We start from the raw sequence: 17329 nt of genomic DNA, 5'->3' as shown, positions 1-17329 counted from the left end.
TGACTGTCCCCAAGCCCAACTGTCTTTCATATATCAGTTTTCAGGAGTGGAGCCTTCCAGCAGCTCGGCAAGCAGATTTTTTTGGGGTGTTAACCAAGCAAGGACGCCATGGAAGTCCCATCCGGCCCATTCTCCCCGGTGATCCCAAACAGAGAGATCGTATAAGCTGTTTATGCCTGCACGTATCAACCAATCTCTGATGTCTGCAATATCCTCGTTCCCCTCCAAAGGATCGCGCCCCATTATTCGGTCCTGCCACAATTTAGTTCGCTTGCCATTGCCCGGCACTCTGTACAGTAATTTTTTAAAGAAGATACTGCTTTTACAGCAGAGACTCCAGACCTGCGAGCTGTTGACAGGGGGGTTGAAATGCAGGTTTCTGAAAGACGAATTGTGGGCATATTTTGACAACAGAGTAGTGCTGATCGGATGGTTGGGCTCGTGTGCCATTTTCCACAGGAGCTTTCCTCCCAACGCAAGGTTAACGAGGGAGGGGTCACGGATTTGGAGGCCACCCTCTGCGATCGGCCTTTTTACCAGTTCCCAATTAGCTAAGTGCATTTTGCTTTCATTACCTTTCCCTCCCTGCCATAAAAAATCTCTTAAAAGTTTAGATATCTGATCCATAACATTTCTGGGGGCTAGTAAGAATGCAACTTGATAAATTGGGAGCGCGGACAACAGTGACTTGATTAAAATAACTTTGCCTCCTTTAGTTAACCAGAAGCCACCCCAAGCTGCTATTTTTGCTTTGATTTTACATATGATGTCTGTCCAGAGCGACCTTCTGTTAGATCCATTTGTGATGGGGAGTCCAAGGTATTTGATCCGATCCCAGTGAGCATGTCCTCTGAACCCCAGGAGGTTCGAGATGCTTATGAGCTCTTGTTGACCTGTGTTCCAGCTGTAGATTTCACTCTTACTCTCATTGACCAGTGCTCCTGAAACTCTACAGTAGCTTTTTAGGACCGAGTCGAAGGCTTTGGCAATTCTGGTGGACGCACCTCCGAGGAGAAGTGAATCATCTGCAAAGAGCGCATGGTTCAGAGGATCGACATCTGAGGAGGGTTTGAGACCAGGGAGGGAGCCAACAATTCTTTCAGCTGTGAGTTTTCTACTGAGGGAGTTGGCCATTAAGATATACAGGAAGGGAGAGAGAGGGCATCCCTGCCTGATGCCTCTCCGAGCTTGAAAAAAATTTGAGGGGCGGCCATTGACAAGGGGGGCGATCCACGGGTTGTCGATGCAGGCATTTATAAGTTGGACAAAATGGGGAGAGAAGCCGAAGGAGAGGAGAACCTTAATGAGGAAAGAGCGATTAACTCTGTCAAACGCGTTCGCCATATCTAATTTTATCAACATACCTTTCTCTTTTCGTTGTTTGCTGGAATGGATTGTCTCCTGAACTTGAATGACATTGTCGAGGATATGCCTGCCTTCCACGAAACCACCTTGGGGACTGGAGATCAGCCTTTTGAGCAGAGGCTTGATCCTGTTCGCTAACAATTTGGCCAGAATTTTGTAAGATGCGTTACAAAGCGATATAGGTCTGAATCTAGCAAATGTTTCTGGATTGGAGTCTTTGGGAATTAAGGCTAGATAAGTGGAGTTGGTTCCTCCACCGATCTTAGCTTTTCTCATGAACCCCTTTATCATTTTTTGGAGATCAGTTTTAATGATATTCCAGCAGGCTTTATAGAAATGAATTGTGAATCCGTCTGGGCCTGGAGCCTTGTCTGATTCCATGGACCAGATAACTTTGATGATTTCCTCCTCTGTTACCTCGCTGGAAAGAGCAGCATTATCTTCAGATCTGATGAGATGTGGAATGTTAGAGAGGAAATCTGTTGTTTCCTCCTCGAAGACCTGAGTTCCCTCACTATATAAATTCCTGAAATGGCTATCCGCAACAGCTTTGACTTGGGTGAAGCCTTTGCTGACATGGCCCTCTGTTGTTTTTATTTCTGAGATGTGATTCCTGGACAGCCGAGCTCTATATTGTCTGTGGAAGAAGGAGGTGTTCCGATCCCCTGCTTTTAGCCACAAACTTCTGGATTTGATTCTCCAATATTCTTCTTCTTTTCGGAAGGATCGGTAAGTTGAGCATTGGGCCTTTATTTCTTGTTCCAAAAGGTCCGTTGTGATCTCTTTGCTTTCCATATCTGCTTGCAGGGTCTCCAAAGTATACACTGCTTCTTTTCTTATGCTGGTTGGAGTAGGGACTGGTTTCCTTATCCACTCCTTCAGAGCATGTTTTGTGGCCTTAAGTTTTTGCTCCCAAACAAAACTTGAGGACCCTGAGAAGGTTTTGGCCCAGGCTTCTTTCACAGTATCGGTGAAGCCTTCTCTCTCAATCCATAAGGGGCTGAAGCGGAATGGAAGAGGGCCTAGATCTTCTTCATCTTCTAGGAGAAGCTGAATCGGCTTGTGGTCAGAGGTCAGCTTAGGTAGAATTTTGGTCTTGATTATCTTTTTATTCATCATAAGGGAGCCTTGGACCAGAAATCGATCCAGGCGAGCAGAAATATGATCCAGCCCAGATCTATTATTGGACCAAGTGTAAAGACCACGGACGGGATTGAAGTCTAAAAGGTCCCATTGCTGAGAGAGTTCTTCCACAAAGGCCAGCATAGGATCTCTGCTGCTGGAGCCACCCCTCTTCTCTTTTGTTTTCAAGACTATATTGAGGTCTCCTGCTATGATAATATTGCTTGGATTATGCTGTTCTAAAAAAGCTGAGAGGGAGTTCCAGCATTCTCGTTTTTCAGAGTATATGACAGGGACATAAAGATTAAACAGAGAGATAGTCAACTTACTTGCACAGTGTGTCAGCTCCGTGAAGATCCAGTGTTGGGTTTCATGAGATTTTTTTAGCATAAATAAATCTTCTGTCCAAAGAGTTGCCAGCCCTCCGGAAGATCCCCTTGAACTTACTGCTTTGCTTGCGCTTTTCTTCCATTTTGACTTGCTGATATCTAGAATAGCTCGCCCTTCTATCTTCGTCTCTTGGACCATGAGGATGTCTGAGGGTTCTATTTTTAGGAGATCCATAACTGCTTCAGTTTTAGAGGCGTTCCCCAATCCTCTGCAGTTCCAAGAGGTGAGCTTCATAATTTACTTGAGGGGGGGATAGGGCCTCCCTTAGAAGGCCTTGGTCTGGTGTTTCTTCCAATGGACATTTCTATGGTGGACTGGCTTCCTTGAACTTTGAGTCGTTCAACCTCCTCTTCCCTTAGTTCTTTGTGAGATTTCCTGCCTGCTCTTTTGGAAGGACGCTCGAAGGTTTCGTCCTCTGAAGAACCTGAGCTATCTACTGGTTTTTTCCTTGTTACTTCAGCATAAGATGGGTTGGAGGGGCTACCTTGTGAGGCCTCGACCTGTATAGCTTCTTCTCCATCTTTGTTGGGAGGAGGGACTTCTATGTGTTCCAGATTTTCCTGGATCGAGCTTGCAGGTTTGGTCTGGGCTTTTTCTGCGTCGTTCGGGGTTGCATCCTTTTCTTGATTGAGCTTGGAACTGCCTGGAGCTCCGGACGTGTTCCCTTTGCCATTTCCCTTTTTTTGATGGGCAGTTTTTTGGACTACTGTCCATTGTTCCTCGTTTGTTTTGTCTGCCTGCTCCTCTGCCTTTTTCTTGCAGTGCTTTGCAAAATGACCATGGCCATGGCAGTGTCTGCATTTGAAAGGGAGTTGTTCGTAATCCAGTTCCTGGACGTGAGTCCACCCAGCAACAGTGAGCTTAATTGCTTCAGGCAAACCCTCTTCTAGATCAACTTCTACACAGATTCGGGCACATGAGTACTGGTCTTTTCTTGCAGCTTGATCTATGTATTTTCCTAGAGCACTACCAATGATCTGGAGAGTTTTTTGGTTCCAACAGTGAAGAGGCAGATGGGGAAGTCGCACCCAAACCGGGACAGCAGAGGGGACGTCCTGGGAGGGATCAAAATCAGGGGACCATTTGTTTAGATACAGACCTTGCGGTCCCATAAAATAAGGACCATTTCTGAAGATTAGGCTTCTATCATCCGGGTTTTCGAAAACGAATACGAAGAATCCTTTGCCCACAAAATAGCTTTTGACCCCCTCTTTAATCAAGGGAGACCAATTTCTTTGAGTCCAGTCCTCCACCGACTTGGGGGAAGGCCAGAGGCCCGTAAACTGGCCTATTAGCCCTCTCTCAGCTAGATTCAGAGCAGCTTTGCAAGTTTCTTCTTCAGGAAGGGCAACCGTGGGGATAGAGTCTAATTTCTTGACAAATTTCTGCTGACTAGCCGAGGGAGGGCGCTTCGAACTTGCAGCAATCATTGCTTTGAACGCAGAAACCTCCGGAGGCGGGATGAGGGGGGGGACAGGGCCCCCGCTGGACTCCATGAGAAAGGCGCTGCTGGACTGAGCGAAGAAGCGCTACAGCCGCAGGGCCGCGCAGGCAGACACCCGATAGCCAAAAGCACACTGCTCTCTCCAGCATGCAGATCTTTTGGGCGAAGTGCCTCGAAACACCTTAGTGGGGAGTATTTAAATAGAGAAAAAAAAACAAAAAAGTTCCATGAGCTAGAAATTTTGATCGAGATCTTGAAGCATACCAGATTTTTGACGACACTATATGCCCGGCATAGTGAAGGGATGAGTATAGTATATAATGGAATCAACAGATATGCTCAGATGCCACATACCGCATGGAGATTGCAAACCTTTTTTTGATAGTTCATCCGCCTCCTCGTTTTGCAAACGCTTTATGTGTGAGATAGGGAAGAGAGAAGGATTCCAAAGTGTTGCAATCCTGTTCATCCATCCAGAGAGGTTGTCATTTTTTATAGAATGTTTTCCAATGACGTGCTCAATAATGACTTTGGAGTCGCCATATATATGGATTGGGCCAATATCCAAGAAGGAGCAGAAAATGAGAAGTCCATGGAGGGCCATGGCCTCAGCTTTGTTGTTCATCCCTAGTCCACCGTTCCAATAGATATAATACTGCAGGTCCTTTGCAATGTATATATAAACTCCGCAAGCACAAATGCCATCTTTTGATGCTCCATCGAAGTGTGCCTGAGGGATGGAGAGTTGTACTGTTGCCGACAAATACTGAGACTGTATTTGATGGGGAATATTAGGAAGGATTGTTGAATAATATGGAATAATTTTGTCATATAAATGCCCAAAATCCTCCTTGCTGTTTTCAAAAATTCTTTTGTTTCTCCACTTCCAGACGAACCAGAAAACTATGAGTGGGATAGGCCTCCATTCGATTTTCTGGGAACTCCACCATTGAAGAGCGTCCATTATAGAGGAGTGTGGTGTGACAGAAAAACCGAAGTGTGTTGCCAAACGATTCCATAGGATCTGTGTGTTATGGCAGTTGAGAAAGATATGCATGTTGTCTTCTGATTCTGAAAGGCAGATTGTGCATATGGCTGGCCCGTGCCAGTTCCTTTTCTGTAGATTATTCCATGTGAGATTTCTATTGTGAAATACTAGCCAAGTGAATAGAATGATTTTGAGTGGACAGCCTGTTTTCCATAAGGTCATGGGAAATATATTCCTGGAGGCGTCCATTAAATGTGCGTTCATAGAGAGATATATGTCCTTGACTAATACATTGGACTTTCCTTCCTTTATCTGCAGGACAATGCTGTCATTTTCCTCTATTTCCACATTATATTATGAAGTTTTAAATCCAGCAAACACTAAAATCATGTAGAGTCAATTTTAAGTATTTTTTTCAGTCTCTCAACACACCTATGCATATTACAACTTGTTACATCAAATCACACTTCCTCATAAATGATTCTACCCCAATTCAAGCCTTAGTTTTTGTTTATTTTTAAGAACATTTAACATGATTGGTTCTATGACTTATTTTGCTGCTTTAACAATGATAAAGTCATCCTTAATTTTGATGATAACGTGAGTTTAGATTCAATTTGGAATTCAATCTCTAGGATATTGGACATTTTTTTAAACTTTAAACATGTAGTAAAATGGTTCATCTATTTACATATCAATATTAAAAAAATTTATTACATTTAATATAACAACTGCTATTTATAAGTGCAACCATTATTCTAAATTTATAAATATACTCGCACAATTTCAAAATTAATAAAAAAACTACAAACACAAAATTCCACAAGAAGCTTACTCTATACAAAGAGTAAACAAGAAATACAAGATAATAGTAAGTAAACAGAGAAACAAGATGATAATAAACCAGAGCACATCTATCGGAGTATCGTCATAGAGTTGCAATATGGAGGAGCAGATTGCAGAAATGTTGAGGCTGTGAGAAGAAGGGAGAATGATCGCTGGCATGCATTTTGAATATCTTCTCAGGAGGATTCTGTGCCATGGAGTATTCCTGGTACTTTGGAGGGAATAACCTGTCCTTCATTAACATGATGTAAAATCTTCTGATACTCCCATACCTCTCCTTGGATAGCTTCAGGAGCTCCACCGAGACTGAAAATGGCGTCGGAGTTAGAAGAGACTGTGCAAGGTTCACGTCCTGTCCTAGCAAGTAACACAGGGCAGAAACAGTTCATTCATGAGCTGAAAACAGAGGGAAGAGGAGCTTATATGGTCGTAAAAACAAACACACCGTGGGCATATTGGAATTTATGTTCTCACACATACCCACATCACAGAACTGCGCTAGAATCCAATGAAGAGAAATTCAAGAGTTAAATACCTCATCAGGGCTCTCGTTGTAGAGATAGGGTTTGACATGGTCAAGAACCAGTGAAGCAGATGTGGGTAACTTCGAATCTGCTTTCATGTTTAGTTTTACTACTTTTTCCACCAACCTGGGGAAGGTCTGCACACACATAAAAATCCATATTCCAAAACGATTCAATTCACCGTTCAAAGGGACTGAGCACCTAAAGTAGTCTGCATGAATTTCAGGATTAAAAGAAAGAAAGTCTGCAACACACCTTTAGGTTCACAGAGCTGAGGAAGCTCTGATTGTTGCTAGGCATAAATGCAGATACGAAGATTGCCTTAGAGATCTTGGTTGAATACGTCTCCATCGCATATGATAATGGGCATCCAGCCAAGCTGTGACCTACAAGAATCACCTGCCACACATTTTTTCCAATGACTTCAGTGCCCTTGAAAGGCCATGATAAAATCAAGAATAAGAGAGCTTTAAAAACCCATGATAAAGACCAGTGCTCTCCAAAAGCCAGTTTATGGATAATAGAAGGTTTCAACTATTCTTACAACCTAATGAACCAGGTCTGAACGGCCTTATCTAAGGTCATCTATACCACGCTTCTAAAAAGTACCTACCCTTTTAGCCCAAGTCCAGGTCTGCAAAGGTCTTAAGGTCTCACCTGACCTTGAAGGGTTGGTTATTTTAACCCAGTAATACCTCTGTGCAACCAGTGAACATCAGAATACTATTCAATATTTGGTTTTGAACTCTTGAGCTGGTCTGAGCCAGGCCTCAAAGGCCAACTCCCTCACTTTTTAATTGCCCACATTCTCTCTGTGACTTGGCAGGTCTGCGCGGGTCATTTGTCCTAGTAAAATGGCATTCTTCAATTAGCCTCCTTAGTAGCAGCCCCCCTGTGCTAATCAACTAAAAGTCCATCTATCACATAACAAAAGGTTGAGCATATTTTGTTTTCCAAATATGAAAACAATGTAATGGGAACATCTTCAGAGACCATTCTGAAACTTCCCAAGCCAACATGGGTACTCAATTAAAGTGGACTAAGTTTGAACCCTCATCTTTCTCAACTTAAAAAGTGAAATAAAGTCCAAAAATGGCTTAAAATGCTTGACCTTTGTTGCCTACTTTTTGAAGGCCACATCTATTATAGTAAAGATTGCAAAGGAACAATAAAGAGAAGCATCCTGAAAACTTCTAATATGCATAACTCGCTTGGACATTCACAGTCCTGTCTTCACTTTGGGTTTAGATTCACTGTTCTCAAACCTTAAAATGACAGGTTAGATTCCAGAGAGTCCAAGTACCTTCTCATCATTGCCGAGGTTGCTGATATAATCTAGCAGTGGCTCTGCATAGTGTGCAATTGAATTGACTTGATCTGTAGAGGCTGCCCTGTTTATCCCATTGGAAGTGAGATCCAGGGCAGTCACTTTGTAACCCTTCTGCTTAAGCAGAGTTACAACCTTATACCAACACCATGCTCCATGCCCAAGTCCATGAATCAACACAAAGTGCTGTTGTCTTCCTTCTCCCTCCTGATCCATTTGAATAAAAACAAAACTCAGATCAGCTCATTCTGAGGTTGCAATATTACAATCCTGCAAGTTGGAAACCGAAATAAAACAGACAGAAGAGGTTGGTGAAGTTTTAGGATTCTATTACCTTTACATGAATAGAAATAAGGAGCAGTATGACACCAAGGCACCAAACAGTCCTACTCCATTGCAGCACCATCATAACAGAGGAGCAGAACAGAGACTCCAGTGTCTAACTTGTTCAGAGGCAAAACTCTGAGAATTAGGCTGACGTTCTCTACAAGGGAGCATTAGATTCCTTGATATATCGGGTAAAGGAGATGAGGGCCAAGAGCTCTTTACCCTAAGTATCTCAAAATAATTAGTCACATGGATGATGGATGTGAGTATTGCAGAGAATCATTGAAGGATGTACGAGCAAAGTGGGAGTTGATTTGGATATTTAAAAAAATACCTATGAAAAATATGACAGTGTATTGGTTACAACTCACCAAAATTCGAAACATGCAGTTAACTAGAGCAGAAAAACACCAATGGTAGAGAGTCACAGACCCTGAGTCCTGTTGAAAATTGAGAACACTCTACCTATTATTCGAAAGTTTGATTTTGATTGGTCTTTACATATATCGATGATGAATTTTCCATCATTGAAACGACATGGGACGAATGTGCTGGTCTATTCAGAAGTGACATGCTTATAAGTAATTTTTACTTTAAATTATAAATTAAAGTGAATTAATTTATATCAAGAAAATTAATAATTTTTAAATATATTTAAAAATTATAAAATAATATATGTAATATCATTTATTAATGTTTTGAAAACTAAATCAAAATAAAAATCAATTTACTTTTATAAACTAAATCAAAACAAAAATCAATTTACTTTTATAGATAAAAATAATAATATTTAAATCTAAATCTAAATTAATTTATTTTTATAGATAGATAATAATAATAATATTTAACAAAATATTATGATGGCCATCATTAACATTTATTATTCTATAAATTATAATTATTATATTAAAATAATATTTCACCCTTTAATAAATAAGTATATGTTTAATTATTTTTTTTAATTATTTACTTTTAAATTTTGTGATTTTTATTTTCCAAAAAGAATATCTTAAAAATAATGGAAAATATAAGAAAATACATATATTAATGCATAAATTCTTGTTCAATGGATTTAATAGTTAAAAACATTTGTTTTTTCCATGTTTAAATCGAGAGGGAGTAGAGTATGTATATCTCCATAAACTTTTTATTTAGCAAGAAATTTGATGAAATTAGTTTTAACAACCCACAAGCCTTATGTACATCTCCATAAACTTTTTAGTTAGTAAGAAATTGGATGAATCTAGTATCAACAACCCGCAAGCCAATACTAGCAAGAACTTGTCACTTGGCTCACTTGGCAAGGGCTAAGGTGTCTGGAGACACTCCCATCAATGATCACTTGAGGGTCTCATACGAAGGGGATGCCTACCCCTCAAACTTCATCACATCTGGCCAATATTATTCAATCAACATGTACAAAATCTACCCCCATTTGGTTTTGAAAATGTGACCTCCAAGGAGGAAACACACAGACACACACACATATAACCAACCTAGGTCCACCTTAAACTCAAATATATCAATAACTAAAAGGGATCAAATTTCTTATGTGTAACTTTTTTTAAGTTGATTCCATGTCTTATGTTAATTCTTTCATATTAATTGATTAAAAAAATTACACATTAAAAAATTTGATCTCTCTCGATGTTTAATAGATCTAGGTTTAAGATGGATTTAGGTTGGTTTAATTTTTGAAGATGTTGTCACATACATATGCATGAATATAGATATTTTTTATTTTTATTTTTTAATATAATATTATGTTTGTTCATGACAAAATATCTCTCATACTAGGTTGTAGAGCACTCAATGCAATAAAGAAAGGAAACATAGTTTTTACATATGTATTGGTTTCAACCCAGACCAATGCATAAGAAAGATACACACACACACACATGAAGCAGTAACTCATTGGAGTAATCAAGGCAAGCCTTGAGATCAAGCCTTTTGATTGTCACTATAACACCAAGAGTATATCCAACAACCCACATGCCCAACTTACCAATAACTTCTGACTTAGCAAGAGTCGAGATGTCCCAACCCCACCGAAGTGGGATCTATTCTAAGGATCACTTACTCTTCAAGCCTTACCACAACGAGCCAAACATGTCCCTTGGAACTGAACCTAGGTGGATGGGAGAACAAATTGTGCTCCTAACCACTCAAGCTACTAACGTAGGACAATGCATGGGAATGTTATGGTCCTAACAATGTTTTTAGTTGAATTTCTCATCATATAAAGTGACTCCCCATTATGTGCTTCAATTAGACATGGAATATGGGGCACTTAGATCACCCAATTCCTATCTGCCGCTAAAATTAAATAAACATGATTCCCATCTTGCAAACCTCTGTCCTTGTTCACTGAAAACTGGCCTCCCTTTAGCATCATATATCCTACATGGATGCCACCAACAATTCAACAAATGGGTTGCATTCAATTCATTATCGACTCACCACCCACTTCTTATTAATTTCAACCACTATCTTCTCATTACTGTCGATCTACCACTTCATTGTAATTCAAAATCTAACCAAAGACCAAGGAAAAGGGAACTCTGATATAATTTGATAACAAATTGGAGTGCTTTAGTAGTGCAAGTCACTTATAGGTTTAAACCCCAACGATCCATAACCATTTTGAAGAAGGTTATATATATATATATATATATATATATATATATATAGTGTGTGTGTGTGTGTGTGTGTGTGTGTGTGTGCTGACTTTTTTCTTCCTTGACTAGCCACTCGACCTTCCAAACTCTATTCCTACTCTGATAAGGTTATGTTGTTCAAACCTTGAATTTGGAAAATGTAAGTACTCTATCCAATTTCCCCATCAAATTGAAACACATACCTAAGGTACAATTATGCTTTAACATTCAAATAATGTTGTGCATCATCCATCTTAGATTTTCGAATTGAGGCTCATTCACTATAGAAAGCAATGGGCTTCTCATTGTCACCCTCAAGGTCCAAAGGCAATTTAAATTTCCCCAAAAGCTTCCCTAAAGACAAACCACAAGTTGTCCATTTCCTTCTAACCTATATTACAATATCCAAACATAGATTCGAGGACCCAAAATAGATAGGAGATCACATTTTTAACCCAATATGCTCAAGATGGAAGTTGGATAAGATGTTGTGGACATTTTGGTCATAGCACCTTGAGAAATCAGTGTGGGTACTACAGTCTAAGGGGGGATATTGGGCAACCTTATCTCACAAAAGTATGGAAAATTAATGTGACGGAAGCCTATTCAAGTAGGATTAGATGATGTTGACGGTGCTAGAAATCTATCAACCAAGGGGATCTCCCCAATCTGAAGTCCTAACAAGACCTCACACTGTTTGGTGTAGGAGTCCCATCCAGTATAAAGGCTTGATTTCCATATACTTAGAGATCTTCCCTGGCTCTAGCTGTCAGCACATGAGAGTGTTACACTGGTGTCTTCAAACAACAAGATAAGTGTGCTTGGTGAGTACATAAAGTAATTGTGTCAAGGTTCTCTTACTGCAAAAGGAGGGAGAAAAGTGAGCCTCTAAGAGAGAGGTAATAGTACCACCCAGGAAGAGACACACGCAAACCAGGAAGGTCCATCCAGCATCCAACAGAATAGTCCACAGCGGATGTGGAAACCGTTAAAACCAAAGTACAAGGGAAGACTCGTCCACCATCCAGCGGAGTTGTCCACAACGAATGTGATGGTCGTTATAACCAGTAAGAAAGGAAGGTTTGTCTAGTATCCTGCAGAGTATTCCACAAGGATGAGACAACAGTGATAACCAATACATCACATTCCCAACAAGGTAAGTACTAAAACAACCAAAATAGTTCTACTATCTTAGTACATGTGAAACAAACATGAATTACAAATGTCAAAAGAATAGTCTTACAAACATCCACAAGACATGGCACATAAAAGCATGCTAGCATTAACATGATTATGTATTAAGAAAAAGTTCCAAGACACATATGTACATCATACATCACTAGCCCCAGTAGTGGGACTTGGAGCCACTCCTCGCTCCTCAAATAAATGACTGAAAACTCTCTATTCTTCGTGGGAGGAGTCAAGGTGAAAAGTCCTTTGATTGTACAATGAGGGGGTATATATAACCAAGGGTGATGCTTGACCCTTGTGATTCTTTGACTACCCTCATGACTGTTCAGCTTTCTATGACTTTTCAACTGACATGACTCTTCATATTCATGTGTGTCCATTGGACTTCCACTTTACATTACATTCGATTTACAATAGACATGGCTCATAATAGTGATGTGCCCTTTGACAACTCATGACACGACTTGACATGACACTGCTGACATGGACTAGCTTGTTGAGGTGGCAATGTCAAGTTGTTGTTGCTGAGTGATGGATGTGCTTTCTCTTCTCCTCCACATAGCTTGATGATGTGGGGTCACCAACAATCTTTGGTCTTGAGAGGTGGTTGCATGCATGTGTTCCCTTTTCTTGTGTATGATAAGCTTCTTTGTCCGTCCAATTGTAAGTGAGTCTTCTAGCATTTTCTCTCCTCCTTCTCCTTCTTCATCATCTCACCATGATTTAATAGTGTACATGTTCCTACAATTCACTCATGACGGGACGAAATCAAATCCAAAAACTCCCTATTCTAAGATTATGCACTGTTATCCATGGATTAAGCCCAGGACGGGTGACAGGCTGGGAAAGAAGGCTCAGTAACTGGGCATCGCGTAGTTTCAGGTGACAGAGAGGGAGATTGGTTACTGAGATTACATAGAGCACAATTCAGGCTTGGCTGAGGATCTTCTTAGCATAGTCTTCACTACTGGGAAAAATTGTGCAGAGGCCACTGGGAGACAGGATTGCATAGTTGGGATAGTCAGTGGTTGCTGCAAGATGGGACCCTAGGAGGTAGGTCTGCACAGTTCTCAGAGGCAAGGTAGGACTGGGCAATAGAGGGGCATGGGAGGACATTTCTGTGGAGTTCTGGAGATCAGTGAGTCTCGGTTGAGGGAGGAAACTGGGGGACACTTCTACGCAGTTTTGGGAGGAAAAGTAGGTCGGGTTCTTTGTGCATTGTGGGGTTCCAATAGGTAGGGAGGAGGCTTGATGACTGATTTTTTGAAATGCGCAATTCAGGTTAGGCTTGAGGCAACTTCTGCACAATTATGGGAAGGAAGGCAGGGAAGGCAGGCTGCTCAAATTTGGGATTGCGTAGTGCAACTTCCTTGGGGGTAAGTCTCTGTGCATTGTGCAGTTCTAGGTAGCAGAGCAACATCACTGAGGGCTGAGACTACGCAGTGTGCAGCTCAGTCGGGGTCCGTTGAGAGAGAGTTGTCCAGTCGGAAAGATTTTCATGAAAATGGATAAGTGTGGGAGGCAAGTGGACTCGTCAGGAACTTGACATTGTGATCACTCACTTAGCATACTTCGACGACATGACAACATAGACCATCGGGACAACAAGACAAATAATTACCCTTTGTGAGACAATCTAGAACTAAAAGATACAAATGTGACACTTGAGATAGACCTTAGGATGACCGTGACGACACTTGTGCGACAAGGCTTAAAAATTTGTGTATGAATGCGGCAAATGTTTACATGGCTAGGACAACTTGTATACACAAAGACCAACCTTTGAGGTCACTAGAAAGGCTCGCAAACATGACGTAACAACCAAACATGACAAAAGATGACAATTGACCCAACAAACAAAAGGGAGCAAGACACTTAGAGGAAACACATGGAATGATTGGCAGTGCTTGCAACCATGCATGTCATTGAAGACATGATGATATAAAAATGATAAGTGGTCCTTCATGCTACACTAAGAGGTGTATTTCAAAAGATATGTTTTGTTTTCCATACCTACCCTTTAAAGGGTTATGCATCAGATGGAGTCTTCATGCGGTCTTGATCTTCTATCATATCTTGGGTTCCTTGGTCTCGTTCTCTTTCTCCTCAACTCCTTGAGAGTCATCTAGCATGTCATTTGTCTTCGTGGCCATTGAGAGACACAATTGTGTAGTTTAAGTGAGCAGCGACTACTGTAGGATAAGGCCCTGTGAGGACACATATGTGTAGTTTTAGGATGCAAAGAAGACTTGGCAGCTGAGATGCTCGAGGGACAAAACTACGTAGTTTTTGGAGACAATGGGTTCCAGCTGAGGGAAGGACACTGGAGGAAACCATTGCACAGTTTTGGATGCCAAGGGAGGCTAGGTTTTCTGCACATTGTGCAGTTCCAGCAAGTAAGGGAAAAATCTTGAGGCTTTCATATGCGAAGTGCACAATTCAAGAAAGCTAGATGAGGCTAGGTCGCTAGGGAAACTCCATAATTTAGTTAAGTGTGGGATTGGTGGAACCGATGTGAAGAGTGATAGAACTTGACTATGATCACACACTTGAACACTTAGTGACACAACATAGACCATCCAGAACATATAAAAACATGCTTCTCTTAATGCAACAACCTTTGCGACAGCTTACGACAAGTGCAGCTTTGATGATATAATTTGAGAGGATAAAGGAAACACTTGTGCAAGAGTGCGCGAGATGAGTGCGAAACATGTCTATGTGGTGAGGACAACCCATTATCACAAATATTTCCCCTTGAAAAAAAACAAACTTCCCTTTGCATGACAAGTGATGATCCCCATGCCTAAGATGACACATACTATATAAAGATAAAAGCGTGCACGACTCTTAAGATCGAAGAGGGGAGCTTGAGATCATCAGCTTACTAATAAGTGACTAAGGAACGATCGATCACAGGATCCATGGTAGGCTCCGAAATTTAAATGTAGGCCAAAATTTTGGAGGGTGTTGCATCCACTACAATAGATGACAATGGGATCCTTAGTGCTAGTCTTCCAACCAAAGCCCAAGCAATGATCCATTATTATGTTCATCTCTTAGAGTGTTACATACTTCTAGTAACATATTGAGCTTTGAATACAAGTTTTACAATGCTCAAATAGGCCTCTAATGCTACAAATGTCTCTCCCTTTCAGTTCCTTCTATGTATCCAAACAAATTATTATTTGGACTCTCGTTTTATTCCCTATGAATACCCAAATAGGCCTCTTAAAAATTGTAGGTATGATTTAAATGCAATCATCATACACCCAAATATTTCCTAATATGGAAAGAATGCCCCATTATTTAGCACTTCATTGAGGAACAAACAAGATCCCACAAATATCGTAATGAGATGATATTACAATGGGGATCCTACCATATTATGGCTTTGATTGCACACTTTGTAATGCCCAATTGAGCCTCCACCATACAACACAAGCAAAACCTAAAATGAAGCATATGATTAGCTATGTGTTATTATTATGTTTAAGAAGACAAAGGAATCTATGTGCATTTCTATAACTATAGAAATTGAATACAGGTTGGGTTGATGATTAGGGTGACAACATAAAGGAAACTAGTTAGAAAATTAACATGAAGAACCTATTGTCAACTTGACTCTTATCTCCTAAGATACACTCAACTTACAATTCCACATATAGAAACTCTTCAGTGGTTGGAACTTCACTAATCTTCCATAGAGTTTCCTTTGTCAATTCATCGTCTATCCATGTTGCCATGATAGTCGTCCTCGTAGAAGTAATTTTTCCAACACATAAAGTTTGCAATAACATTATGTGATCCTAGAATGTTTCCCACTTTTCTAATCATGCTAATTTGATCAATTTTCCCCATTATGTATTATTATGTTGTAAAAATATCAAGTGCTTCCCATTTCTGAATCAATTCCAAGTAATCATTACTGTGCCTGATCTTCCAAATTTTATTGTTAACTCGATATGCTCTAACTTTCCCTCCTCATACAAGAGGGGAATCTATGTCGTATATTAGCTAAATTCATTAAAAAAAACTAGAGCACAATAAAATTTAGTGCAATAAAATAAAAAAATGATATCTTAAAAATTTAAATATATAATAATCTATTATTAATAATTTGTATATAGAATGGAGAAAATTTGATAAATGCATGCCATAATTTATTTAAAAAGAAAATAATGAGTTTTAAAAATTGAGATAAATAGTGATCTCTACTAAAGACGTGCATGGAGTGTAGGGACAAGCAAGGAAAGCTTGACCTATTCAAGCAACATTTTTTTTGTAAGCTTCATCAATTGATTTCCATTACTAATAAAAGATGTTACATTGATAGTAGTTCATGCTCCATGTTACAAAAAACCACCTTGGGAGGCCATTACCTCAACCAAGGGTATCCAAAATAGCACCATTTCTAACAGATAAAAATTAAGATAAAAGGCTTCGACTGTCACAGAATCAGGGAGACCTAACTATACTTGTTATACTTTTCCACTGGTGCCCTTTAACATTTTCAAAAACTAGGGAAAAATATATTAAGACGACTATTCTAAAGCAATATTACAAGTGCTATAACATCCTACAGAAAGCAAAAAATGAAGGTTTATACAAAATCTAAAGCAAAGAAAATCCAACTGTGTTCTAACTACATCTAGAGTGTTATGAAGAGTACGAAGTAAAATCCAACTGTGTTCCAGAGTGACATGCTGGAAACCAACTATAAAGACTAGTGCAAAAGCCGTCAAATTCCCAACTGTAGATACAAGTGCATAAGACTTCAAAGACCATTAATCAGAGATAATAACTGGAGAAAGGGGAGAGGCTTTTTTATGTGGAGAATTGCCAGTGCGAGAGGAGACATTGAGTGGGAGAGTGGTAATGACTGTTGGTGCTTCATTAGGCTCCTTAGTCTCATTTTTTGAATTCAAGACCACAAATTTCTCCACCCTTGCTAGTCTAGTTATGATGTCATCCATGTTGTAGTGAATATTTTGAATAATTCGCCTGATATCCTCTTGTCTTGAAAACAATTTGTAGTTGTCTACATGCTTTTCACAAATAACCATTCACTAGAGAAATGCTTGCATTTGTTGGTGCACTGTGAGCGAATGAAGGAAGTGGAGCCTATGCTTCCTGAATTTCCCCGAA

The 17329-nt window shown here is 40.0% G+C and overlaps 1 protein-coding gene across 1 annotated transcript; it reads right to left on the bottom strand.

Annotated features, from left to right (window-relative positions):
* Positions 1-6072: 6072 nt before the first annotated feature.
* On the bottom strand, positions 6073-8747 carry LOC149160062 (putative methylesterase 13, chloroplastic). The gene is made up of 5 exons (XM_089433634.1): positions 8341-8747; positions 7983-8213; positions 6935-7078; positions 6691-6816; positions 6073-6507 (listed from the first exon to the last, which is right to left on the bottom strand). The coding sequence occupies exons 1-5, from the start codon at positions 8413-8415 to the stop codon at positions 6238-6240; spliced, it is 846 nt and encodes a 281-aa protein (XP_089289760.1). The 5' UTR covers positions 8416-8747; the 3' UTR covers positions 6073-6237.
* Between the last annotated feature and the right edge of the window lie 8582 nt (positions 8748-17329).

Source organism: Pinus tabuliformis, chromosome 5_2 (genome assembly GCF_031772625.1).
Source record: "Pinus tabuliformis cultivar Carrire ecotype Pingquan chromosome 5_2, CPIR1, whole genome shotgun sequence".
Lineage (NCBI taxonomy): Eukaryota > Viridiplantae > Streptophyta > Pinopsida > Pinales > Pinaceae > Pinus > Pinus tabuliformis.
Note: the sequence above shows the minus strand (reverse complement) of the source record. Positions and strands in the feature narration are given on the sequence as shown.

Bases quoted from the DNA above. Each gene is read 5' to 3' on its own strand.
- LOC149160062 (XM_089433634.1), bottom strand. From the start codon at position 8,415: ATGATGGTGCTGCAATGGAGTAGGACTGTTTGGTGCCTTGGTGTCATA. The intron at 6,817-6,934 runs GTGTGTTGCAGA...ATGTGTGTGCAG, and splicing joins TCAGCTCTGTGAACCTAAAG to ACCTTCCCCAGGTTGGTGGA. The intron at 6,508-6,690 runs GTATTTAACTCT...TTGCTAGGACAG, and splicing joins ACAACGAGAGCCCTGATGAG to GACGTGAACCTTGCACAGTC.